The following is a 25,871-nucleotide window of genomic DNA, read 5'->3' on the forward strand; positions in this document are numbered from 1 at the left end:
CAGAGCAGGGAGTTAGGACATGAAGAAGGTGAGAATTGAACCCAGCTCAAATTAATAGTCACATGGACCCAAGTACCTGCTCACTATGGCCTCACTGGTGCCTCCATCTCTTCCTAGGCAGAGAGGGCAGGAAGAGGTGGCAATTACATTTTCTTTGTCCAGAAAACTGGCAGGTGTGGTGGGGTTGAGCCCTCTGAGTTACCATCTGAACCAGACAGCTCCAGGAAGTCCTTTCCTTCCCTGGAACCAGCAGGGCAGGCAATGTGGGAGTTATTAATTCTTTATTAGGATTCAGGTTTCAAACAAGGTAGAAGGCAGTGGCAAGAGGGGTTCAGGTAGAGGGATGATGAGGGAACACCAGATTTGGCTAGTTGGGCCACTGCCAGAAGCCAAATGGGAACCCTGGGCTGGAAGGGGTGTGGAGAGGGGTGGACAAGGGACCGGCCTAGAGGAGCAGACGGGGTCAGCGGATGGTGTATCGGACATAGGGAACCTCGACATCCTCGCCGCTCTCGTCGTTACAGCACAGCTCAAGCACCAGCGCTCGCACGTGGCGGCCCAGCTTTCGCTTCGACACACGGCTCACAATCTCTGTCATCCTGGGGATAGGGGGATGGGAGTATAGGGTCAGGAGGGCAGAAAGCAAGAGAGGACGGGCAGGTAGGTGGGGGCAGTGAACTGGAGTGGGACAGCTGGACGTTGAGGCTCCCCAACCCATACAGGGCCTCCCCTAGCCTAGCCAGTGTCCAACTCACGGCTGATCCAACCGTTCCTTGAGCTTGGCAGCTGGCATGAAGAAGGAATAGAGCATGGACACGCCCTGGGACAGCATGGTGATCTCTAATTTGTGCTCTGTCTGGAGAGGGAGGGGGAACAGCAGGGTCATGGAGGTGGACAGGCCAGCAAGTCACCTTGCACACCTCGCCCCCCGAGGTGGGGTGAGAGAGTGAGGGAGGGGCCTTACCTTAAAATAGTCGAGGAACTGTTTGAGGGTCATCTCCTCACCATTAGGCTGCAGCCCTTGTACCTCAAAGCGATCCCACAATGTCCACTCTTGGTTATAGTACTGCAAGACAAAGAAGGGAGTGTAAGATGGAGGCCATCCCAGAGGGTCCAGCCCTCATCTATCTCCATCCCCCTCACCTCCATGCAGACGGGTTCAGTCAGATCACAACCCTCTTTTGTTCAAAATCCTCTTGTGGCTCCTATCTCACCCTAAAGCAATGAAATTCTGTTTTCTTCTCATCTCCCACCCTCCTCAATCTCACACTCACTCTAGGGACTTTGAATTCCTCCAACTTGCCAGGCACACCCCTATCTTGGTACCCTTTCAAGAACTGGTCCCTCTGCCTGGAATGTGTCCCCACTCGCCACCAAGCCTGCACGGTTTGTCCCCTCACATCCTCCAAGGCTGATCTCAAATGTCATCTTTTCAGCAAGGCCTTTTCTGATCATCCCACACAAAATCTCAAACACATCCCCTCGCCCCCTGGTATTCTCAAGTCCTCTTTATCTTTTTTTTTTTTGAGATGGAGTCTCGCTCTGTCACCCAGGCTGGTGCGCAATGGCGCTATCCTGGCTCACTGCAACCTCCGCCTCCCGGGTTCAAGTGATTCTCCTGCCTCAGCCTCCCGAGTAGCTGGGATTACAGGTGCCTACCATCACGCCCGGCTAATTTTTTGTATTTTTAGTACAGACAGGGTTTCATCACGTTGGCCAGGCTGGTCTCGAACTCCTGACTTCACGTGATCCATGTGCCTCGGCCTTTGTCTCAAAGTGCTGGGATTACAGGCATGAGCCACCGCACCCGGCCTCTTTTTATCCTTTTTTTTATTCCAAAATCATTTAATAGGTTATTTATATAATCTACTTGAGGAACATAACTTAGAAGAGTACCTGCACACAAAAGGTGCTCAATAAATAATTTGAATGAATTCATGAATGAAGCAAGCAAAGCACTTAAGTGTAGGAAGCGTCCAATAAATTTTGGCTGCCATTACTGTGTAGTTACTAATAATCTCCCAGGGCACAATTCAAATATCCCATCTTTTCGCACGTACTCAATGTGATTAATGAATAAATGAAAAAGGATGCACAAAAAGGGTAGGTACACAGACAGAAACCCTCACCTGGTGACAGGGTATGACGTGAATTAGAACCAGATCTACACAGATAACACACCACCCAAACCCTGCTTCCGATGCAGGCCCCCACCTGGTGACGTGGTGCGGCAAGGGGTTCAGAGAAACCGAAGAAAGGCAGGGCCAAGTTGAGGAAACCATTCTTGTAGGAGTCAAGCTGTCGGTGCCCCTGCACAACCTTGTACAGCTCCAGACACACAAGGCCAACCACGGCTGCTGTGGTCGTGGCAATGGCTGGGATGATCTTCCCTGCAATCAGCTTGCTCTGAGAGACAGGAAGGGACAAAAGAAGGTGGTAGTTAAGTACAAGAGCCTCAGGGTCTACAGAGGGGCTAAGTGTGGGTAACTCAAACCTGGAGGAGGGCGGAACATCAGGTCTAGATTCCCCTCACCTTGTGCCGGTCTGCAGGAGGAATGTCATAGTTTTCTGCCCGGAGGTTGGATGCAGCCACGATGAAATCCATATGAAAGTTGCTGTCATCATCCTGTTATGAGTGGGGAGGGTGTGAAGGCAGTGGGGAGAGGATCAGATAAAGAAGATGTGTATCCTCCATTGCAACTGCCTGCTGGACTCTCCCAGATCACAAAGGGATGGCTGGGAACACCTACTCATTCAGAGCCACGTGGCCGGCCCACAATCTGATCCCCACAAAGGCCCGGGGCTGGCTCCAGATACTCCTGTTTTCTCTAGCCTGTCTATGCTTTGCCCATCTTCCTTCCCTGTCCTGAGCCCCCACCCCGTACCTTCTCAAAGTCAATGGGGTACATCTTGAATCCAGGGAGCTTGTCTGGGCTGGGCAGAGTGGCTTTAAGCTCCTCCAGACGACTGTCATCTGCATGAAGAAAGGGACACTGTCAGCCCTTTAGATCCCAGGCTAAGGTCTGAGGTGGAAATGGGAGCCCAGGGTGGGGCAAAAGGTATTCAGGTAGAAAAAGGATTTGGAAAGGAGAGACATCCTAGGAGAGAAAAGGGGCACGGAGGAGAGGTAGAGCAGAGCAGAATACAAACCTGAAAAACACAGAGAAAGAGCTGAGACTATCAAGAGCGATCTCTCTAGAGACACTAAGGAACGGAAATGAAAATGTTAGGAGAAAGTGGAGATGGAGAAATCAAGATGGGAGACATAAAGATCTTGGGAAGAATGATGTGGAGCGAGATGGGGGGAACACAGAGGATACGGGGAGGAAAAGGGGAGTAAAAAAGATATATGGAGGGGAAGTTGGGGGGAATATACAGATGTGGACATAGAGGAAAGATATGGGGGGAGATGGAGAAGATATAAAAGGGGGGAGTGGGAGTATATACAGAGGGCGAGGCAGGTGGGAGGAGAAAGATGGAGGAAATATCTGAAGGTGATGAGAGATATGGAAGGAAAGATTGGAAGACATACATAAAGGAACATGAAGGAGTAGACATTTCAGAAGGAAGATGGGGACCATGGAAGGGGAAATGGGAGGAGATCTATGGAGAGGAAAATGGGGGAGATATAAGGAAGGTAAATGTAGGGAGCGTTACAGAGCTACAGAAGCATTATATACAGAAGGGAGGGGTGATGAAAAAATATGCAGATGGGGTGGGGTGGGGGGTGTCAGTAAACCGCAGCCCCAAACTATGGAGGGTGAAGATGCACAGAGAAACATGGGGGTAGATGTACAGATGGGGGCGGATCTGGAAGAAGACAAGGCAGGAAGGTATCAAGGGAGAGAGACCACTGGTAGAGATCATATCTCCTAGATGAACAGATCAAGAAGAAACAGAAGAAAGAACAAAACTAAGGGAAATACACAGAGCAAGAGTAAAACAGCAAGTTCTCCTGAGGGCCAGATAGTGGGAAGGAGGAGGAGGGAGGGAGATAATTTGCCCCAACCTACCCTCTTCATGTCAAAGGGAGGCTCAAAGGAAGGTGTGGGTAAACCTCAGGCCTGGGGTCAGAGAGCAGAGCAGAACCAGGGGTACAGGACTGGTGGGGAGGCTGGACTAGGTCGGGGACATGTGGGGGTGACTCCTGGCCAACTGGCCAAACACCCTCACCAACAGAGGCATTGGCGCTCTGCAGCTCCTGGTCAGAAACATGGATCTTGACGCCAGACTTGGGGGTGAATTCGGGGACCTGCACAGACTGCAGGAGTGTGGCCACAGCAGCTCGGTCCTGAGAGCCTGTCAGCCCGTAGGTCTGGGCAAACAGGTTGGCAGCAGCCATCACATAGTCCAGATGCAGGGGCTAGGAGAAGGCAGGGCAGGGAAGGGAAGGGTGAGCACATCAGCCCTCGAGTGGGGAGCCGCCACCTCCTTCCCACCTATTCACCTTCCACCTGACCCCAGAAGACCCTAGAGAGGAGACTTACGTTGTTGACATCAAAGGTGAGCGGGTGTGGACAGCGTTTGGGCCCAGACCAGAACGGGGCTCCCGAGCTTGTGAGCTAAGGGATGGAGAGATTTTTCAGAACAGGACCTGAGAGTGAAGGCCTCTCTGACAATCTTCACGCTTCACTTCACCTAGGCCCCAGAGGTGCCCCCAATTCACTATCTTGGGTTGGGCACTCGATGGGGACTGGAGCCAATCACAAAATACCCCAACTGTAGGGTCCCACAGGTTGAACCAGAGATCTGACTGAGAGAACAATTACCAATCCCTGGGTAGTCATTTTGTGCTAGATAGCCCATCATTTAACAAACTCTCATGGATTACCAGGCATTGTACTAACTTCATATTAATAAATACCAGTTAATCCTCCCCAAACCCCCCATGAGATAGATCACTATTATTTCTACTTCACAGACGAGGAAACTGAGGTACAGAGAGAAGTTACCTGATTTGCCTAAGTTCAAGTAGAGTTTGGATTTGAACCCATATTGATTCCTGTGCTCTTAACTCCAGAATTTCTCCCCCATAATCCCTACAGCCCTGACTGGGAATCAGGGATGACGCAGCCCACACCACAGTCAAGGGAAACAGTAACCAAGCCTCTTTGCTCAAAGGAACTAGGGTGAGGAAAAAGCAGGTCAGCGTCAATCACTCTTCTCAGATCCCCACGCCTCAGGGCACCTGCCACAGCTGGACTCCGCAGTGAGAGGACCCACACTGCAGGCTCCCATTTCAGGGAAACACATTCTGCCAAATGGACCCAACAACCGGGCATTACCTGGTCAGGAGGGAAGTTGTGCAGCAGCTGCCGGATGTTGTTCGAGTACTGGGTGTGCCAGTGGTGGCAGGCCCAGGTCACGCAGTCAGCCCAGGTCTGTGGTCGCTGCAGCACCAGGCTGCGCTGCACAGCCTCCAGCACCTCCAAGGGCTGGGTGCCTGCCAGCCGCAGTGTTCGCTCCACAAACTTGGGGTCTCTATCAGGAATCGAAGAGGACAGAGGACAGGATTACATGTGAGCCTCAGGAGTAGGCTCCAGAGCAATCTTACTTTCTGCATGGAAAACTAGTCCCGACCCCAAACAACATGAGGCCCAAACAGCCACTCATTCATGTGAAAAGTGTGCCTGGTGCCAAGTGTTACTGTGATGAGGAAAGTGGGCGGGATGCCTTGGCTGGTGGACAGGGACAGGGCGAGAGGGCACTCGAGTTACTCACGTGAGGTACTGGTTGACATTTTCTGCTGGCTGCTTGAAGAGGCCTTCAAACTCATCCCGAGCCCACTGCAGACAGAGCAAACAGATTACATGTGGCCACAGTTGACAAAATGGGTTTCCACAGGCATTATTAGAAGGACCATCAGTGAATAAACCAAGTACAAGGAGCACAGCTACTCTGGAAGCAGGGAAGCTCTCCAGCCTTCCCCATTCCCCCACCTCAATTGAAAAACCAGGCCAGGCGCAGTAGCTAACACCTGTAATCCCAGCACTTTGGGAGGCTAAGGTGGATGGATCACCTGCGGTCAAGGGTTCAAGACCAGCCTGACCAACATGGTGAAACCCCATCTCCACTAAAAATACAAAAATTAGCTGGGCGCGGTGGCAGATGCCTGTAATCCCAGCTACTCGGGAGGCTGAGGCAGGAGAATCTCTTGAACCCGGGAGGCGGAGGTTGCAGTGAGCCGAGATCATGCCATTGCACTCCAGCCTGGGTGACAGAGCAAGACTCCGTCTCAAAAAAAAAAAAAAAAAAAAAACCAATGAACTTGATTTGGGCACTGGTTACAATAGTGCTGTGTATGTGGAAAACTGTTTTGTTTTGTTGTTTGAGACAAAGTCTCACTCTGTCACCCAAGCTGGAGTGCAGCAATGCAATCAGGGCTCACAGCAGCCTTGACCTCCCAGGTTGAAACGATCCTCCCACTTCAGCCTCCCCAGTAGCTGGGACCACAGGCACATGCCACCACACCCGGCTAATTTTTAAGATTTGTTGTAGAGACAGGGTCTTGCTATGTTGCCCAGGCTGGTCTTGAACTCCTGGGCTCAAACCTCACTCCTTGGCCTCCTGAGTGCTGAGATTATAGGTGTCAGCCGCCATGCCCAGCCTAAAAATGTATTAAGATCTGAGTGCCAGGCGAGGTGGCTCACGCCTGTATTCCCACAACTTTGGAAGGCTGAGGCAGGAGAATCGCTTGAACCTGGGAGGCGGAGGTTGCAGTGAGCCAAGACCGCGCCACTGCACTCCAACTTGGACGACATGAGCAAAACTCCACCTCAAAAAAAAAAAATCTGTGTACCTTATTCTATATATGTTATGCCTCCATAAAAAATAAAAACTTCAATTAAGTATATCTTACCACAGTTTTTAAAAAAAGAAAAAACTCAGACCAAACCAAAAATGATCCCTATCCAGGCCCTGAGGACTTGGCACAAAACAAGACAGAGGCCGGACACAGAGGCTTACACAGGTAATCCCAGCACTTTTGGAGGCTGAGGCAGGTGGATCACTTGAGCCCAGGAGTTTACAACCAGCCTGGTCAACGTAACGGGCACGCGTGCGCGCGCACACACACACACGTGGATCACTTGAGCCCAGGAGTTTACAACCAGCCTGGTCAACGTTAACAGGTGCACGCACGCACACACACACACATACACGTGTACACACAGACACTTCCCAGGAGTTGAAGGTTGCAGTGAGCTATGGTTGTGCCAATACACTTCAGCCTGAGTGGCAGAATGAGACTTGTCTCAAAAAATAAAATAGCAAACAAGACAGAGGTTCTGGCCTCTGAGAATTCCTAGGACAGTTCGCAGTCATGAGCGAGGTGGTTTGGAGTGTACAGATGTTAGAAATTCAGGTTCAGATTCCAGCTATGCCACGTATTACCTAGTTTTGTGACTTCACGCACACAGGATAACATCTTTACCTCTGTGCCTTGTCTCTAAAACAGGTGTTACAACAGTGATACCTACTTCATGGAGTTGCTAGGAAGAAATGAGCAAATACATATATATTTAAAGCTTGGTTAAAACAGTGCCAGGCACACAGTAAATGCCAAGTGGTTCACAATAGTCCTGTGAGGTAGATGCTGTCATTCCCATTTTACAGAACAGGAATCTGAGGCACAGAGAGGTTAAGTTCAAGGTTACACATGACCTAGTAAGACTGTGGTGGGTGCATAAATACAAACATACCCACTCTGGAACTGCAGTGTCAGAAGGGAGAAAGTGACAGATGGAACTGGTTTTTTTTTTTTCCCCTTCCCTATTTTGTTCCCACCCTCATACTCCTACTATTCTAAATGGTTTGGCCTCAAACACTGCACTAAGAATTATTCTGACAGCAAGCACAATGGTAATTCCTAGGTTCTATTTCTTGGCCCAGGTGGTGGTCACCTGTGTGTTCACTTTGTAAAACTTCAGCTAGATCAAGCTTGTCTAACCTGTGGCCCATATGCAGCCCAGGATGACTTTGAATGCTGCCCAACACAAATTTGTAAATTTTCTTAAGACATTATGAGATTTATGCACGGACCTTTTTTTATTTTTTCAGCTCATCAGCTATCGTTAGTATTAGTATATTTTATGTGTGGCCTGAGACAATTCTTCTTCCAATGTGGCCCAGGGAAGCCAAATGACTGGACACCCCTGAGCTAGATAATATATGCACTGTTCTGTAGATACATGCACCATACACACAGAATCATCCTGACAAACCAGCTGTTAAACTCATTTTGAGTAACAGCTGGGGAAAACCTGAATATGGACCATTAGAGACAAATAAATAACTGGAAGAGATGGTAAGATTGTTAATTTTGTTGAGCATGAAAATGATGTTTCTGTTAAAAGTAGTTCTCAATTGGGAGTGATGTGGCACCCCTGGGGACATCTGGCAATGTCTGGAGACATTTTTAGATGTCATGATGGAGGGAGAGTGCTATTGGCATCTAGTGGGCGGAAGTCAGGAATGCTGAGAAACATCCTACAGTGTACACGGCATCCCCTCTCCCATGACAAATAAATAACCAGCCCCAAATGTCAGCAGTGCTGAAGCTAAGAAACCCTGTTCTACAGCAAGATATCCTCACTTGGCAGAGGCACTGAAATAGTAGAGAGTAAAGGGTTGTGATGTCTGTGACACATTTAAGCACAAAGAAGAAAAATCTACATAAATCTAAGAAAATGTGGCAAAACATTAAGAATTGTTAAATTTAGGTGAGGAATGGTATTTGAGTATTCATCATAATATTCTTAATATTTGTCTATGTGTTGAAAAAAAATCAAAATAAAAGTGAAAAAAGAATGAGTCATTCTAGAAACCTAGGCTGCCTGGTGGGAAGTGAGGGAGGGAGGTTTGGAGAAAAGGCACATCTTACACTTGGGCATGCAACATCTAAAGGCAAGGCAAGGCAAGGGCCTGGGGGCGAACAGGCAGCAGCCTGGCCAGATGCCTGGCCTCTTTCCCTTCTCCCACAGCTTATCACCTGCAGGGTGTGCTCGATGGCATTAGGGAAGTTCTTCAGGGTACAGATGGGGATGGACTTCTCAGGTGGGTCCTGGCTGGAACTGTACGACTCTGTCAGGAAGGGGATCACCACCTGCACATTGCCTTTGGTGCCCAGTGTGCCTGACTCCAGCAGTGGCTTCCGGTAGTAGACACAGCGGCGGTCCATGTACATGCCTGTGGGGAGGACAAAGCAAGAGCCGGGAAAGGAACATCAGGAGAGGACAGAAAGACAGACACCCCTCTCGGTATATACACACCGAAACACACACAACTTTGCCCTTGACCACCTCACCCGCCTCCAAACTCACGGGCATCCACGTTGTCCAGGGCATTGGCCACGCCATCTAGGTTTTGGAAAAAATCGTCATCATAGATGCGCTCCGTGTCAGGACCCACACGGTTCTGGTGGCTTGTCACCCGGATATGTGGATTCATTTGGTGCACAGCTGCAGCAGCTGTGTCAGACTTTAACTTCTAAAGGGTTAAGAAAGTGCAGTTCCAGGGTAGGGATGGGGGAACAGAGCTCACTTATTTGTGCATTCACCCAAAAAACATCTTTATTTTTTTTGAGACAGGGTCTCTCTACATCACACAGGCTGTAGATCACGGCTCACCGCAGCCTCAACTTCCCAGGCTCCGGCGATCCTCCCACCTCAGCCTCCCGAGCAGTTGGGACCACAGGTGTGTGCCACCATGTGTGGCTAATTCTTGGATTTTTGGTAGAGACAGGGTTTTGTCATGCTGCCCAGGCTGGTCTTGAACTCCTGAGCTCAAAGACCTCGGCCCCACAAAGAGCTGGGATTACAGGCATGAGCCACCGCACCTGGCCCAAACATCTATAAAGGGCTGTCTGCCTGAGACTGATTTACTTAATGCTGGGGAAGACCCAGGCCCTGAGTTAGGAGGCTAGCAGGAGAGACGGTCTGTGACAATGCCACATGGCCAGGATGATGATGCATGTGGCAGGGGCTCAGTGTAAAGGGAAGCTGTGGACAGGAACAGACTGGAGACAATGGGCCAGACATCTGTTCTTTCGTCTAACACCTACTATTTTTTTAGGTAATAGCACCCAGGATTGATGTAGACTCCCCCAACCACCACCAGGTTGCTGGCACACAGACAAGCAGGATCCTTTCAAAGCCCAAATTGGGCCACGTCCCTCCTCTGCTCAGAATCCTCCCCTGGATCCCACCTCCACTTACCGTAAAATGAGTTGGCTCCCTGACCCCTCCCACCTCAGGATCTTTGCGTAGGCTCTTCTGCAGCACAGGGCGCCCTAGTCCCTCATATCCTTGAGGTCTTTGCAGAACTCGGGCCTTCTTTAACCATTGTCATCAATACTACAAACCATTCTCCCTGACACCCCGACTTCCTTTGTCTGGTTTTTGTTGTTTCCTTGGAGGAGCACTCGTCACCAACATTAACTATATACCTCACGATCGTATTGTGTCTATTGTTTGCTGTCCGTTCCCCTCTCCCTCCAGGAATCTTGTTTTATTCCTTGGTATATCCCCAATACCTAAAACAGTACCTCAATAACTATCTGGTAAATAAATGAAATAAATGAAAGGGGGAATAAATCCTGGGTAAGCAAAAATGACATTGTTCCTTACAGAAGGCTTCTCAGAGAACCCTGCATAACCAACCCAGTTTCCATACGTGCAGAGAAGTGTAAGCTTAGGAGACTGAAACTACAACCCTTGGAAAGGCCTGCTTCCAAGGTCGGCCCTTGGCTGGTGTCTGGGAACTTGGAATTCAGGAAGGTTCCCACTGCTCCCTACCTGGTATCAGTGGTTCACTGTGCCTAAACTGTTCATGCAAACAACACAGTTTATGCTGAACACCTTTCCTTCTGGGAGTCTGGAAATTTTGGTATGTGCCAGGAAGGGGGCGCCTACATGACCAGCCCCAAGCAAAAGAGATGGTGCTGAGTCTAACAAGCTTCCCTGGTTGGCAACATTTCACGTCTTGTTACACCTTGTTACTGTTATTTCTGTAGTTACTGGGGAAATAAAGGCCACTTTGTTTAACTCCCGCTGGGAGAAGACTCCTAGAAACTTGCACCCGGCTCCCCTAGACTTCAACCCACGAGCCTTTTCCCTTTGCTGATTTTGGTCTGTATCCTTTTGCTGTAATAAATTGTAGCCACAAGCACGACTATATGCTGAGTCCTGTGAGTACTCTTGGTGAATTGAGCTTGAGAGTGGTTTTGAGGACCCCAGACACACCGTCCCAACCAGCACTAAAAAGAGGACAACGCAAAAAAAAAAAAAAAAAAAAAAAAAAAAAGAAGATACAGAAGCTGAGGGAAAGAAAGGCCAAAAAGAAGAGCTTCTGGCAGAGGCGGAAAGATCTCTGACAGAAAAAATGGGAACAAGAAAAAGAAGGGGCGAGGTGTGGTGGCTCACGCCTGTAATACCAGCACTTTGAGAGGCTGAAGCAGGCAGATCACCTGAGGTCGGGAATTCGAGACCAGCCTGACCAACATGGAGAAACCCTGTCTCTACTTAAAATGCAAAATCAGCCCGGCGTGGTGGCGCATGCCTGTAATTCCAGCTACTCAGGAGGCTGAAGCAGGAGAATCCCTTGAACCCAGGAGGCAGAGGTTGCGGTGGGCCAGAGATCACGCCACTGCACTACAGCCTGGGCAACAAGAGCGAAACTCCGTCTCAAAAAAAAAAAAAAAAAAAGATAAAGGAGGAAAGTGAGACAACAAAGCCCCACCTCTTACCCTACTCACCGTGACATCCCAGGGCCGGAAAAGAAACTGTCGATTCAGATTTGACTTCTCAATGGTGTCCATGTCCGTAACGATGATTTCTCCACCCTCCCCGCAGCCCAGCCCAATCATGGCAAAGTTCTTGAGCAGCTCACAGCCAATGGCCCCCGCACCCACCTAAGAGGCAACCAAGAAGACAGGCAGAGGCTGGTCAGGGTGATACAGGTTAGTGTGAAGCTACCCATCACCCCTCACTCCCCCGAGAGACAGGGAGAGGGGCTAACAACACATCTTCAGGTTGCAGGACTCTAAGAAATGACATGCAGTCATGTGAGGAAGGAGGCACCAGAGGGTGAAACGAGGGATGCACTGGGCTTCCCTTCAAGATAAGGAGAATGGCAAAGGGAATGCGCCACCGGTTGCATTGAGATGCCGAAGGAAGCCCCCAGGGGAGATGGCCAGAGGCCAAGGTGAGGGGAGCAGACATCCAAGGGGACCACTCACCAGAAAATACTTCTGCTTGCCCAGCTTCTCTTGCAGGTCTGAGCCAAACACAGCCACTTGCCCGTCATAACGGTTCTGGCGCTAAGGAATGCAAAGGGAGGAGGGTTAGAGAGAGGCCTCCCCAGAAATGCCCCCAATGATGCCCTCCCCACAGGTCCCACCCACATACCTGGAGGCACTTGTCCTCCGTGAGGGCCTCTTTGTCCTCGGGGAGACACTCAAGAGCATCGAAGTATAGCCACTGCATGATGGGCATGAACTTCCCGGAGCAGGCCTGGAGAGGGGAAGGGAGAGAAGGGGTGGTCAGTGGTTAACAGGGGCCTGACACAGACAGAGAGCAAGTGACAGAGTCAGGGAGGCACTTGGCCCGCCCCAATCCTGCCTCTCCCCACCCGTGCTGACCTTCATGACTTCTTGGGCAGCCAGGCCCCCAATGAAGGCATTTATGGGTGCCAGATCCCCAGCAGCCACATATGCCAGCTTCCGGATGAGGTCCTCATCCAGGTTCTCTTGCTGCACTGCTGGCAGGGCTCCAGCATTCACAGCCTGTGCTAAGGCTACCAGTTCTGCTGCATCCTCCTGGTGGGCCGGAAAGAACCAAGAGAGGATCTGTCAGGCCACAGTGAGGGCAGGGAGTGTGGACAGGCAGAGAGGCATGGTGGGCCTTCAGTGCCAGGCATGTCTGCGCTGGCTGGCTCGCCCACCCACCCACCTCATTGCGGGGCCGAGGTGGCCGGCCATGCTGAGCACAGAACTGGTGCAGGGCCTGGAAGCCAATGTGCAGCTGGGCAGGGCGAGAAAACTTGGCGAAGTCCGTCATCACAAAGTCAGGTTCTGCCAGTGAGGCCACCAAGGATTTCTGTGGCGGGGGAAGGGGGAGGTCATCAGAACCAGAAGAGAGGAATGGAGAACTAGGGAATGCCTAGAACCACACCCTCCACAGCCCACTGCTCCCATCGACACACTCACAAAGCTAATCTTCTTGGGTACTTTGACCTGACTGACGATGCCTCCACGGATGTAGTCGGAGAAGTTGGAGGTGTCACAGATGCTAAAGGTATAAGGACCTACAGAGGGCAGGAAGAGAGCTGTCAGTCTACCCATTCTCCCTAAAATCCACAACCCCTGCAAGATAAGGAACCTCCTGCCCCGACTCAGCTCAGACATCAGAAGTTGTCTCCCCTCTGCTCCAGGCTCCACTTGGACATCAGAAACCATCTCTCCTGTGCCCCAGACCCAGCTCACACCCCGTGAGACCCTGTGTCCCTGGCTCCAAGTCTACACAGGAAGACCTTCTCTGCTTCCCATCCAAATCAGCTCACACACAAGTAGATCCTCTGATCTGCCCTGTTCAAATACCAGAGACCTTTTCCCCACTCAGCTCAGATACCAGGGACACATTCTCCCAGGAATAGCTCAAACACAGTACCTCTCCCCCATGCCCACCAGCTCTTATTGGACCCCACGGGATTGTCTCATCTCAAACACCAGGATGTGTCTCCCCAACTCTGAACCAAGGGCCATGTCTCCTCCCTTCAACTCCTCGGCCAGAACCCAGGAACATATCTTCTAGTTCCCCTCTGCTTCCCCCATGGTCCCAGCTCACCCAGGACTTTGATCTCCATGGGCTGATTTCCGTTGAGTTCAACCATGCCCTGTACTTCTGAAAAGGAGACAAAGTCCCCGCTCTCAAACCCGTGTCGGGCCTCATCCAGGCAGGTAACCACACCGGGGTTGTCCTGGTTAAAGGAAGAGTGAGTCTCAGAAACAGGCCCAGGGTACCAAGAGCAGACAGGAAGGACTACCGCAGCCCACCTGCCTGCTAGGAACCCTAGGGCTGGTCTCCTTACCTTGGTAACCATAGAAACCATAGCACTGAGCGGCTGCTCCCCATTGGAATCTGTGAGGATCATTTCCTCTCCAAAGTCACAGAAGAGCTGCCTATAGAGGGAAGCAATAGGGCTGGTGCCCGTGTCCCATGCACATACAGGCCCCAGGGGTCCCTCAAGATATAGTGAAAACTTGCTGAGCAAACTCAGCCTATCACTGCTGGGATGTAAGATGGTACTTGTGCCACATGGGGAGAGATGAACACACAGAACCCAAAACCTGGGTAGCTGAGAATGGATGAGGGCAGGGAGAGCCTAGAGGTCTTGGCCTGGGCCTGGTAGGAGATGGGGGAAAAAGGGACGGGGAGGGGGGTGGGCTGCTACTCACCCAAACAGGCCCCGCGTGTCTGCCACCACCAGCTTGATGCCACGGTTGTGACAGAACTCACCCACTCGCAGCTGGTCCTCCAGGGGGGTGTTGGTGAGCACCACCACCTGTGGAGAGATGGAGGTTCAGGCCCAGCATTGGGGTGAAGGGGAAAAAATGGTGGAGGGCTAGTGTGGAAGACTCAGGCAGTCCTCAAGGCAGACACACCCAGGCTTTGCTGGGTTAGCCTCTTTCACAAACACATAGCACCTACTGTGCATCAGACTCTGTGGGGGTCGAAAAGGAACCCCTGGACTATACCAGGAAAGGTGAAGAGGTAGCTGGGAGGACGGAGTTTGGAGAAGAGCTGACTCATTTATTTGACAAACACCCGCTGCTGTCTGCCTGCCATGCCCTGTGAGACACTGGAGTAAAACTCTGTCTCCAGCCAAAGTCTGAGCTCACTCCTACCACACCCACCTGCTTCCAATTGTCAAGACAATGCCTGCTCCGCCATGATCTTTGGGATTTTGCTCTCTGCCTGAATGTCCATCCTTCCCCACCAGGGTGAGCTCCTACTCCTCTATCAGGATTTAGCTGCAGTGCCCTGGCAACCTGGGATACCCCAGGGCCGACTCTCAGCTTCCAGAGCACCTCTTTCCGGCCTGGACTTTTTAATTAACAAACACCCATCCAGTCCTTATATGCCAGCTGCAATTCCACGTGTTTAACCCTCACAAAAAGTCCATGAAGTCGGTGCTGCTACCACGCACTGACTACAAACAGGAAAACTAAGGTACAGGAGATGAAGCAACCTGCTTGAAGTCACACTACCAAGGCTGGAGGCCTGCAGCAAGGCAGTATGGCTCCACAGTCTGTGCCCACAATCACTATGCTGTACTGTCTGTACACATCTTCCCCACTTGAAAAGGTGGGGCCAGACCAAGTGCGGTGGCTCACACCTGTAATCCCAGCACTTTGGGAGGCCGAGGCGGGCAGATCACAAGGTCAGGAGATCGAGACCACCCTGGCTAACACAGTGAAACCCCGTCTCTACTAAAAATACAAAAAAAAAAATTAGCCAGGTGGGGTGGCGGGCACCTGTAGTCCCAGCTACTCGGGAGGCTGAGGCAGGAGAATGGCGTGAACCCGGAAGGCGTAGCTTGCAGTAAGCTGAGATCGCGCCACTGCACTCCAGCTTGGGCAACAGAGCAAGACTCCGTCTCAAAAAAAAAAAAAAAGAAAAGAAAAGACAAGAAAAGGCAGGGCCAGGGGCTAACTGCTGCCTGCATACTCTAGTCCCCCAGCACAAAACCTGGCATTCAAGCCAACCCATTAAATCAATATTGAATACTACTGAACAAACCAGAGATGGGCTCTGAGAGAACTGGGCAGAAGGCTGGGTGGTACCCCCAAGATACCTGGAAACCACTAAGGAAGTCCTCAACGAGGGGTCCAGTGTAGGCAGTGACAGGCACATAGCTGTTGAGCTCAGCGAGGCGGGGCTGTGATACCTCGGCCCGGTTTTTACCAATGTCCTCCTCCCGCAGGTAGAACTGTAAGGGTGTGCAGTAGGGAAAAAGATGAAATGGCTGTGGCACCAGGAACGGTGGTGCCTCGGGAAGGGGGAAAGGGGGAAGGGTGCTAGGAAGAGGTACCTGGGAGGAAAGATCAGCCCACTGGGCAGTGCCCTGGTCATGTAGGGTAACAGCCTTGACCCCACCAAGGATGATGTTCTTAGCGATCTCCACGCCCAGGCCCCGCAGGCCTGATACCAGGACACTGGATGTCTGGAGCCGCTTCATTGCCTCATGGCCCAACACATACCTGCCAGGTTAGGGGGTACTCTAGGTCAGGGCCTGCCCCACCCAACCCTATCCTCTCAATGTCCCATCCCACACCCCTCAGCCCGGCCTTGGCCCCACTTACAGCTGCCGGGAGTAAAGGCCCTCGTCTATGTCTGCTTCACTGCCGTTCTTGGCCATTCCCTAGGGATAGAGGGAAAGAACAAGTTTAGGGAGACACACAGGAGTGGAGCATAGACAGAGAGTGATACAAAAGACTTTCCCACCCACCACCTCGTCTGCCAGTCTCCACGGAGAGGACACTCACGTTGGTTGGCACCGAGGGCACTTCGGACAACACGGACTGGGCAGGGGAGCAGTTAGAACCCGGCTTTGGATCAGGCCCGGACACGCGACGTTTCTTGGACAGCGGCGAGCTGGACATCTGGAGGAAAAAAGGAAGATCAGAGGTGACCCTGGGGCACATGGGTACCGTTTTTCTGTTAGTAGCAACTGCGGGGAAAGGGAAGACTTAAGTATTAGTACCCCCATTTTACAGCAAAGAGGGGACAGGCACAGAAAGGTGAAGACTTGCCCAGGGTAACACAGCTGTCAGACCTAAGATCTGAACCCAGGTGGTCTGATTTGCAAATCCACACTGCTGACCACTAAGCCATTTGCTTCTTCCCAGCCCAGGATAATGAGGGAGAGACTCCAATCCTGGAGTGAAAGGAATGACAAGAATGTACTTGTGTGGAGGTCAGGGGAAGGATGTGGATTCAGGACAGACCTGGTTTCAAATCTTGAGCCTGCCATGCACTAACAGTAATAATTAACTGCCACAGGCCTCAGTTTTCTCACCTGTGAAACAGGGGTGATAATACCACTTACCTTCCCCATGGGGTTATCGAGATGATAAATAATACAGAGCATAGAACCTGGCACAGAGTAGGTAGGCAGTAACAAGCAGCCATTCTCCTCTCCCTTAATCCCAGGGATGGCGGCGGGAGCGGGGAGTGCAGGAGGGAAGTGAGGCTTGGACATCCATCAGGGTGGCATGATGGCGGGAGCGGTAACTTGCTGAGAACCCAGTCCCCAGAGGAGCTCAGGGAGGGAAGTTTTATAAAGCCCAACCCTGCCCCCAGCTTTGGGAGGGGAAAACCGACACAGACCAATAAAAGAGGTTGCAGAAAGAGAGAAAACAAACACATCCCAAGCCTCATCTGCATGCGGAGTCCCTTAAACAGGTTAACCACAATGATAAATGAGTATTAGATTTATCAGGAGTCCTCCCTGTGCCAGATGCCATAGTAAGCACTTCTCTAAGCCTCCTCTCACTCTGCCCTCAGGGTACTCCTGTGGGGTTTGGAGTGCTATCAATAATACCCCCAACTTTAAAGTGAAGGAAAAAAATTCACTCAGAGACGTTTGGTGACCAAGGTTCCCACACACTAGCTGAGCTGGGACCAGACCAGGATCTGCTGACTCTGAAGCCCAAGCTGCTTCCTCGTGTTATCACGTTTCATCCCCTCTATGACCCTGCAAGGCAGAGTTTAGCGTCCTTGCCAGACAAATGAGAAGTAACTTGCCCAGGGTCACCTGCTAGGTCCCAGAGACAGAACAATATAGCCTGCTGTGGAAGTGAAATCTGGTGGTGGGGGTGACTGGCTCCACATGCTGGAGATGGGAGGACCCAGAGTCACTTCCCCTCACCCCCAGTGCTCCTCTAGGCACTGAGTCTTCTGTTCACACAAGTCCTCCCACACTGAGACTTTTATGACACTAAGTATCCCAATGTACCTAAGATTCCATCTTGGCACTTGTCACTAGCACCAACCACAATGACAAGAGCTCCCTACTATCTACCAAGAGCATACTGCGTGTCAATCAAAGAGGAAAGGGCTTTGTCTAATCTTAACAATCCCCATGACCCAGATAACCCTATGCCCAAATCACAAATGAGAAAACAAAGGCTCAGAGAACCCCATTCACTCGTCCAGAGGCATGCAGCTGGTGGGGGACTGTTTGCCAAATGCCCCTGGGCTCAGGGCCCAGTCCAGAGGGCTAAGGAATGGGAGATGAGGGGAGGCAGGAGGCTGGCTGGAGCCCCAGAGATAGCCAGGTGAATTGCTTGGAATGCTAAGAACCAACCTGGGTAGCAAGAGGCTTGGTAAGTTAGTAGAGACAAAGGTGAACCATATTTTCCATTTACTGACTCTCTGACTGACCTGGGGTAGAGATCTCATTTCCTCCAAAAGCTGGGACAAACGAAACTGTCTTCAAGAGGCTGCCGGCAGGGTTAAAGAAGCCAAGGTCTGTGGTCAGAACTCACTGACCTGAGGATATGAGTTCCTCCCTGGGCACGTGTAGTGGCCTCCATTACTTAGTTATCTCCTTGCCTTGTCATTGGTCAGTTTGTTTGGGACACGCCATTTCCTCATTCCATAAATTAGAGATGATCCAGGTCCAGAGAGCACTTTAATATCTGGACATTTCACCTCTGGATCCCTAGTGTAGGCAGCAAGAGTCTAAGAAGTTTCAGATGATTGTTCAAGTGGATTTCGATTGCAAAGGTCTGGAACAGCCCTGTCTCAAGGCAAGCAGGAGTCTGGGACAGAAACTCTGGAGAGGAGCTAAAGATCCCCCACACCCAGCAGAAAAACAATCTACACCCTTCCTACCTCAACATTTGCTCAGGCCCCCACTATAACATACACACTGTGAACTGTTTCGCAAAGCTGAGCTGCAGCTTAGTTTCTAAACATACCTGAGTCTCCAAACTGAAGATTTTCAAGCGTACACATTCTCTATTCCCAAACCAGAGGGTTTGAGGGAAGAGTCTTGGAGGTGTGAGAGGAGGCAGGTTAGCAGGATGGAGAAGCTAGGGCATAGAGAAGGGGGGCTGGAGCATGTCAAGCTTTCTGGAGGGGGTTAACTGAGAAGTCCATGGGAATGTGAGAGGAGAATCAGGAAGTGGGTGTCTAAGAGCAAGGAGGCTCTGATAGAAATGGGAAAGGAGATGTTAGAAGTCCTGGGAGGGAAGGGACTAGGCTAGGGTATTAGGAAAAGACTCAAATTCGGATCTCTGGAAAAGGATCTTTTGGAGAAAGGCTGAAAAATTGCAGTGGAGGCCCCCAGAGGCTGCAAGGAGGTAGGAGGACAGTTGCTGGGCCCCATGGAAGCTGCAAAGGGAATGGGTGGGGGATTCTAGAGTCTGAGGAGGCAGCAGGAAGATGTTGGGGTCTGGGGGGAGGGGTAGCCTCCATCAGGAGGATGTTGAGGCTCTGGAGGTCTCTGGAGACAGATGCTGGTAGCAGAGAGAAATCTTTAACCAAAAATAATAGATAGGGACATGCAAGAGGAGAGCTGTATCTGACATTCCTACTACAGAGTCCCAGGAGGCTGTGAGGGTGGATGGTGAGGGGCTGGGAGAGGTTTCTAATGGAACACAAAGGCCCTGTGTCAATCTCTGACAGGACATGCTAGGTATCATAGCTGCTCTGAGTGGGTGGAAAAGGGAAGCTGGGCCCAGATAGTTCAGGCCTTAAAAAGGTTAGTAAGCAAACACTGGCTAGGTCCCCAAATGGGGTTGGGTTTCTCTGACCAATTATGTAGGACCCCATGGAGGCACTGAAGGTAGATGCTGAGAAGAGGGTTTTCTACTGCAGTAGAAAACAAGAGGGCCAAAGCCAGGCGCGGTGGCTCACGCCTGCAATGCCAGCACTTTGGGAGGCCGAGGCAGGTGGATCACCTGAGGTCAGGAGTTCGAGACCAGCCTGGGCAATATGGTGAAACCCCATCTCTACTAAAAATACAAAAAATTAGCCGGGCGTGGTGGCGCATGCCTGTAATCCCAGCTACTCGGGAGGCTGAGGCAGGAGAATCACTTGAACCCGGGAGGCGGAGGTTGCAGTGAGCCGAGATGGCGCCACTGCACTCCAGCCTGGACGACACAGTGAAACAATTCTGTCTCAAAAAAAAAAAAAAGAAAAAGAAAAAGAAAACAAGAGGGCCTGTGGGGGGAAGGGACATCTGACAATGATCCTGGGGTCCAAGGAGGCTGAAAGCAGAAGCTGAAAACCCCTGACTGCAGACGTTAGGGATCTTGAAAGGATCTGAGGGCAGATTCTGAGGCCTGATGTGAGGATAAGGGATCCGTGAAAAAAGCAGCTAGAACCCAGGTTGGTTTTTGAAGGTAGAGGCTGGGTCTAGGGTGAGGTTGGGGATGGGGAGGCGAGTCTCTGATGGAAGGGGCTAGAAGCCAACGGGGTCTGCAAGAGCAGATGTTCGCAAGGGCTCTTTGATAAAGAATTATGTATCCAAACAGTTCCTCCCTGGTATCTGGTGCACTGGAAGGCTCTGGGGGTTCAAGGTGCCTGATGGGGAAGATGCTGAGGCCTCTCAGTAGTCTCTGAATAGTGGAAGTATAAAAAGCGAGAAATTCCGTAAAAGTAGACAAAGTGTCAAAGGACACAGTCTAGGAATTGAGGAGTCTCTCAAGGCAGATGCTAAGAGGGGTCTCTGAGTATAAATACTGGGCAGAGTCTCTGATGGCAGATGCTAGGGGCCAGGGTGGGGTTAGGAGACCTGAGGTGTGGCGAAGAGGGGTCCCCGACACAAAGGCCAGGCCCAAATGGCCTTTCACAGGGTCTAGTACCCCTGGAAGCTCTGAGCGCGGCTAGCATGTGTGTGGGATGGGGGGCCTGAAGGAAAATGCTAAAGAGGACTCTCTTACAGAGATAAAGGGCCTATGGACCCCTTCGAGATCTAGCCCGTCTTGGAAGACTTGAGGGCAAATACTGAGAGGCTAGAGGTGTCTCAAAGGAGATTCTGGGGCAGGTCTTTAATGGCATTCAATGGTGAGGAGCTCTGATCAGCAATGCTGATCCCCGTAAATCTCTATTGGAGATTGGGCAGAGTTCTGGTCTGAGATACAAGGTTCGGAACGGAGTCAGGTCCCAGACTAGAGATGTTGGGCGTGAGTCTCTAAAAGCACATCCTAGGGGTCCGACTCCAAGGTCAGATTTTGGAACCAGAGGGAGCCGGAGTGGTCCTGGCCGGGGAAAGTCGGCCCCGCCCCAGGATCCGCTCCCCCCTCCCTACTCCGCTGATTCCTGGCGCCCGAGTCACCGTGGCCCGCCCCGACAGGAGCGTGTCTCAGGCCCCTGCAGTGCCTCCCCGAAACCCCTGCCCAGGGCGAGGCGCAGTGAAAGGACGTTTTTTACCAATGCCGGTTCCCCGGGTCGCGCCGCCGCCAACTCCTCAAGGAGCCGAAGCCAAGCCCGGCCGCCACCCTCCTCCTTCTCCTCCTCCCCGCCGCCTGGGCCGCCTAGATTCGCCGCTGCCGCCTTCTCCTCCCCCGGCCGTTGTGGTTGTGGTTGTCCCTGCCACCTCCTTCAGCCGAGCCGCCGACACAAGATGGCGGCTGCTGAGCCTGGGGCCGGAACAAAACCTTGGGCCCCACCCCCAGAAACCCGGATGCAAGCGGGCCGCGCCTACTTATGAATCATGCATAAAGTTCCCTACCCAGTTGCGATTCATTCGGTGTGAAGTGGAACAGCACCACCTGGTGGACATTGTGGCAGTAACAACGAAAACAGTTAAAACAGAGGCCACGCCTCATGGAATGTGAATAATGAATGAATTGTTGCAGCTAGGCTGTCATGGAAGCGAAGAAAAACCGTTAAGGCCATGCTTCCTGATTATAAGTTATGCATGAAGTTGAATGGTTGGTAGACTAACAACCAGCAACCAGAAAACAGATGTTAAAACATGGAAGCCACACCCCCCCATTTATGAATAATGATGATCTTGCAGGGGCCCGGAAGCTAAGGAGACCCAGGCCACAACTTACTCATGAATAATGCATGAGGCCCACTGGGTTGGAATAAAAGGGCACGCCCGCCTATTGCTGCATCTAATACACTGTAAGCAGGGAAATGGGGCTACTGCAGGGAAAACACACTCTCCCAGGTCCTGAATAATGAATTATGCTGCTGCAGTAGCTCAACCTGGAAACTCAGAGAGGTCAAGAAAGGCTCCACCCAATTTATGAATTATGCATAAGGCGAAGAAACACCCAAGACTGCCCTGCCCAGCAAATAGGGATTACGATGCTATAGCCAAGGCAAAGTGAGCACGCCTTCCTGTTCATGAATAATGAAAGATGTCACTGCAGTGCCACCAGAAAACCCAGGGGAAGTGTACTCCCTGCCCCCGCCTCCCTTCTCCACGCCTCCCTCCATTCTCCCCGCCTCAGGAACAAGGACTGCCTTGGTCCAATCAAACCCAAACTCACTACATGTCTTTGGCAGGTGCTTCAGTTTCCACAACTGTAAAATGAGGATAGTAATAGAGCCCACCCACCTCACAGAGATGTGTTATTATGAAAATCAGATCACGCCTGTAATCCCAGCACTTTAGGAGACCGAGGCGGGTGGATCACCTGAGGTCAGGAATTCAAGACCAGCCTGGCCAAGATGGTGAAACCCTGTCTCTACTAAAAATACAAAATTAGCTGGGCATGGTGGCGGGCGCCTGTAATCCCAGCTACTGGGGAGGCTGAGGCAGGAGAATCGCTTGAACTCGGGAAGCAGAGGTTGCAGTCAGCCGAGATCGCGCCATTGCACTCCAGCTTGGGCGACAAGAAAGAAACTCCGTCTCAAACAAAAGAAAATCAGAGAATATAAATTATGGGATGAGCCTTAGAACATTGCCGGCACAAGGCACTGTTAAATTTTTAAAATATTATATGTTAATATAAAGGTAATATGTTAAGATATGTAAATATATATTTACATTAATATAAAATTAGTTATGAATACTCAGCCACTAGAGAAACCCCCAACTTGGGCCACTGCTTCCCCATCCATAAAATAGGAATAACAACAACTTACCTTGTGATGGAGTTTAAATGAAGAAATAAGTAGAAAGGGCTTAGACCAGTGCCTGGCACATACTAAGTGTTATATTAGTAGTAGTAGTACTATTAAATGGCGGCGCAGGGGAGTGGGGAGGGGAGACATTATGGCATCTGGTTAAGACTACAGATTGCGGAACTAGACCCCAATTTGAATCCCGGCCCAGCCACTCACTGATTGTGTGACCTTAGGCAAATTACTTAGCCTTCCTGTGTCCCAGTTTCCTTATCTATAAAGTGGGGGTAATAATGACCTACCTCCTAGGATTGTCGTGAAGATTAAATGCGCTAAGTAGCTAAACGAGTGTAAGCTAATCTTATCATTATCCTCATACCTATTATTCAGGCTTACAAAACGATTTGCCAAAGATCACACAACTGGAAAGGATCGATGGGATTTGAATCCAGAGCCTCGGCTGATTATCTGGGATTACCAGGCCATAAGAAATGAACAATGTAGGAGGCCTCATCCCTTCGCTAGACGCCAGGTTTTAACTCTGGTACCTGCAAGGGAAAGCTAACCGCGGATCATGCAGACAAAGCTGCAAAAGCCACACTCCTCATGAATTAAGCACGGAACCCCTAGAAAAGCCACTGAAAACTCAGGGTGCTACTTAACTTTTGCGAATCGTCAATGAACTCGTTTGCGCGGCAGACTTCAGAACGCCCCTTCAGCACGTCCCTTCGGCACGCTGATCCGCCCCTCGTGAATAATTCACAAGCCGATAACCTTCAGCGGACCAGGTGCGAAAGAGGCAAAAAACTGCCTCCTACCACAGCCCCACCTTATTATGAATAATGAATAAAGGCCGGGTGGCGCCGCGTCAGCTCAGGAAGAGCTGGGCTCCGGTGTCCCTTCCCCAGCCTGAGCTGGGAGGCTCCTCTCCCTAGAAACATCTGGGCCCCCGACGTGTCCAGTCTCGCAGTCCTGAGCCTCCAGACGCGGGGAGGACCTCATCACAGAACCAGAGGTCACAAAGGCCTGACACCTCCACAATGCCACGTCGGTCCCGATTGTTCTCACTGTCACCAGGACTCCGGTCCTGAAACAAGCCCTCCCCCAGTCCCGCCTTGACTTTAGTAACCTCAAACTTTGCTTCTCCCCTTGAAGAATAACCCAAATCCTGCTCCAGGGACAAGGGTGCCCATACACACACCCTAAGAATCTCCCCAAAGCCCCCCAAACCCTGTCTCCGCGGGGTGCTCCCCGAAACAGACTCCCAAATCCCACCCCGAAGTCCTCAAACGGAACCCCTTAAGGGTCTCCTCAAAAGCAGACGCCCCCAAAATATCACCCCGGGCCCGGAGGCTCCAAATACGCCCATGAGGGGATCCCCGAAGTTGGGATTAGGGAAGCACCCTCCTCCAAATGCTGTCCAGAGGCTTGGGGGCACGGTGCTCCAGCTCACCCCCTGTGCCGGGCGGAAGCCTCGCCTTCCTGCCAAAGATGAGCTGAAGCCACGGGGCAACGGAAGAGCAAACCACCTCCGTCGTACAAGAGAAGCCAGAGTTTGCGCGGAGCTCGGAAGCGCGGGGCCTTGGAGAGCCCCGGGTCTGGGATGTACCACAGATGCTTTGCTAGAGGGGCGTCAGTCCCTGCTCCCGCGTCGCTGGTGCCCGTTTCAGACCCAGATGACCCTACAGGTTGTGGTACGGCCCAAATGCGCGCGGCATGCTGGGGGTGGTAGTTCTGTCTGGCCAGTGCCTGGTGCACGTGGTGGGCACCAGCGTCCAGAATATGGGAAAATGTAAGCCTGGGCTGTGGAATTGCCGGAGCCGTGCTCTGTAGGGTGGGAAGAGGAAACGGAACGTGTGGGTGCCTCCACATGGAAAGGCACACCCATCCTACAGATGGGGAGACCAAGACTCAGGTGGCCAAAAAAGTTCATTTGACATGGGTCAGGTGCTGGAAATTCTTCCTTGAGCTCATGGAGCTGACATTCTAGCAAGAGACACAGACCATAAACATAACAATAAGTAAAATTATAGTTTCACATACAAACCCGTATTATAATAGATATCTGCGACTATACACAGTAATATAAATTATGGATATACAATCATGTGCTGCATAACATTTTGGTCAACGGTCCTATAACACAGACAAAATTTTACTGTTATCTTTTCTATGTTTACATATGTTACCATAGTAGAGACGGGATTTCGCCATGTTAGCCAGACTGGACGCGAGCTCCTGAACTCAGGCGATATGGCCCGCTCGGCCTCCCAAAGTGCTGGGATTACAGGCGTGAGCCACTGCGCCTGGCAAAATTCTTTAGCCCTTTAATAAATGGAGTCTTGGCCAGGCGCGGTGGCTCACGCCTACTATCCCATCACTTTGGCAGGCTGATTGCTTGAGCCCAGGAGTTCAAGACCAGCCTGGGCAGCAAAGTGAGGCCCCCCCACCCAACACACACACATACACACACCCCACCACCACCACCTAGTCTCCACAAAAAATCAAAGAATTAGCTGGGCATAGTGGGGTGCATCTGTGGTCCCACAGTGAGCCCTGTGGAGGCAGGAAAATAGACAAAGGAGAGGGAGAGGGAGGGTGGAAGTGAGGGTTGTACTATTTTGCATCGCCTCCAGCGATGTATGAGAGTGCCTCTTCCTTCGCAGCTTCAGCTAACACTAGCCTCTTAAAATAGACATCTTTTCTTTTTTCTAATATCTAGAACAACTTTAATAAGAAAGGAATTAACTTTAATAAGAAAGGAATCCTTGGGAGTTTGGT

At 51.2% G+C, this 25,871-nt stretch overlaps 1 protein-coding gene across 5 annotated transcripts; it reads right to left on the reverse strand.

Moving 5' to 3' along the window:
- Positions 1-264: 264 nt before the first annotated feature.
- Positions 265-24,797, reverse strand: UBA1 (ubiquitin like modifier activating enzyme 1). 5 transcript variants are annotated; one of them, XM_030806583.1, is made up of 27 exons: positions 21,441-21,643; positions 18,444-18,502; positions 16,544-16,660; positions 16,361-16,419; positions 16,090-16,258; positions 15,853-15,987; positions 14,453-14,559; positions 14,086-14,176; positions 13,842-13,974; positions 13,205-13,302; positions 12,948-13,094; positions 12,638-12,814; positions 12,405-12,509; positions 12,236-12,316; positions 11,753-11,908; positions 9,321-9,486; positions 8,990-9,186; positions 5,722-5,786; positions 5,286-5,481; positions 4,488-4,562; positions 4,174-4,363; positions 2,886-2,974; positions 2,534-2,626; positions 2,215-2,406; positions 965-1,066; positions 756-856; positions 265-599 (listed from the first exon to the last, which is right to left on the reverse strand). In XM_030806583.1, the coding sequence occupies exons 2-27, from the start codon at positions 18,459-18,461 to the stop codon at positions 464-466; spliced, it is 3,195 nt and encodes a 1,064-aa protein (XP_030662443.1). In that variant the 5' UTR covers positions 18,462-18,502; positions 21,441-21,643; the 3' UTR covers positions 265-463. The 5 variants fall into 5 exon arrangements, with proteins under 5 accessions (XP_030662443.1, XP_030662445.1, XP_030662444.1 ...); XM_030806585.1 differs by lacking the exons at positions 18,444-18,502; positions 21,441-21,643 and adding an exon at positions 24,544-24,797; XM_030806584.1 differs by lacking the exon at positions 18,444-18,502 and having other exon boundaries at positions 21,441-21,691.
- Between the last annotated feature and the right edge of the window lie 1,074 nt (positions 24,798-25,871).

The sequence above is a fragment of the Nomascus leucogenys genome, chromosome X, assembly GCF_006542625.1.
Source record: "Nomascus leucogenys isolate Asia chromosome X, Asia_NLE_v1, whole genome shotgun sequence".
Taxonomy (NCBI): Eukaryota; Metazoa; Chordata; class Mammalia; order Primates; family Hylobatidae; genus Nomascus; species Nomascus leucogenys.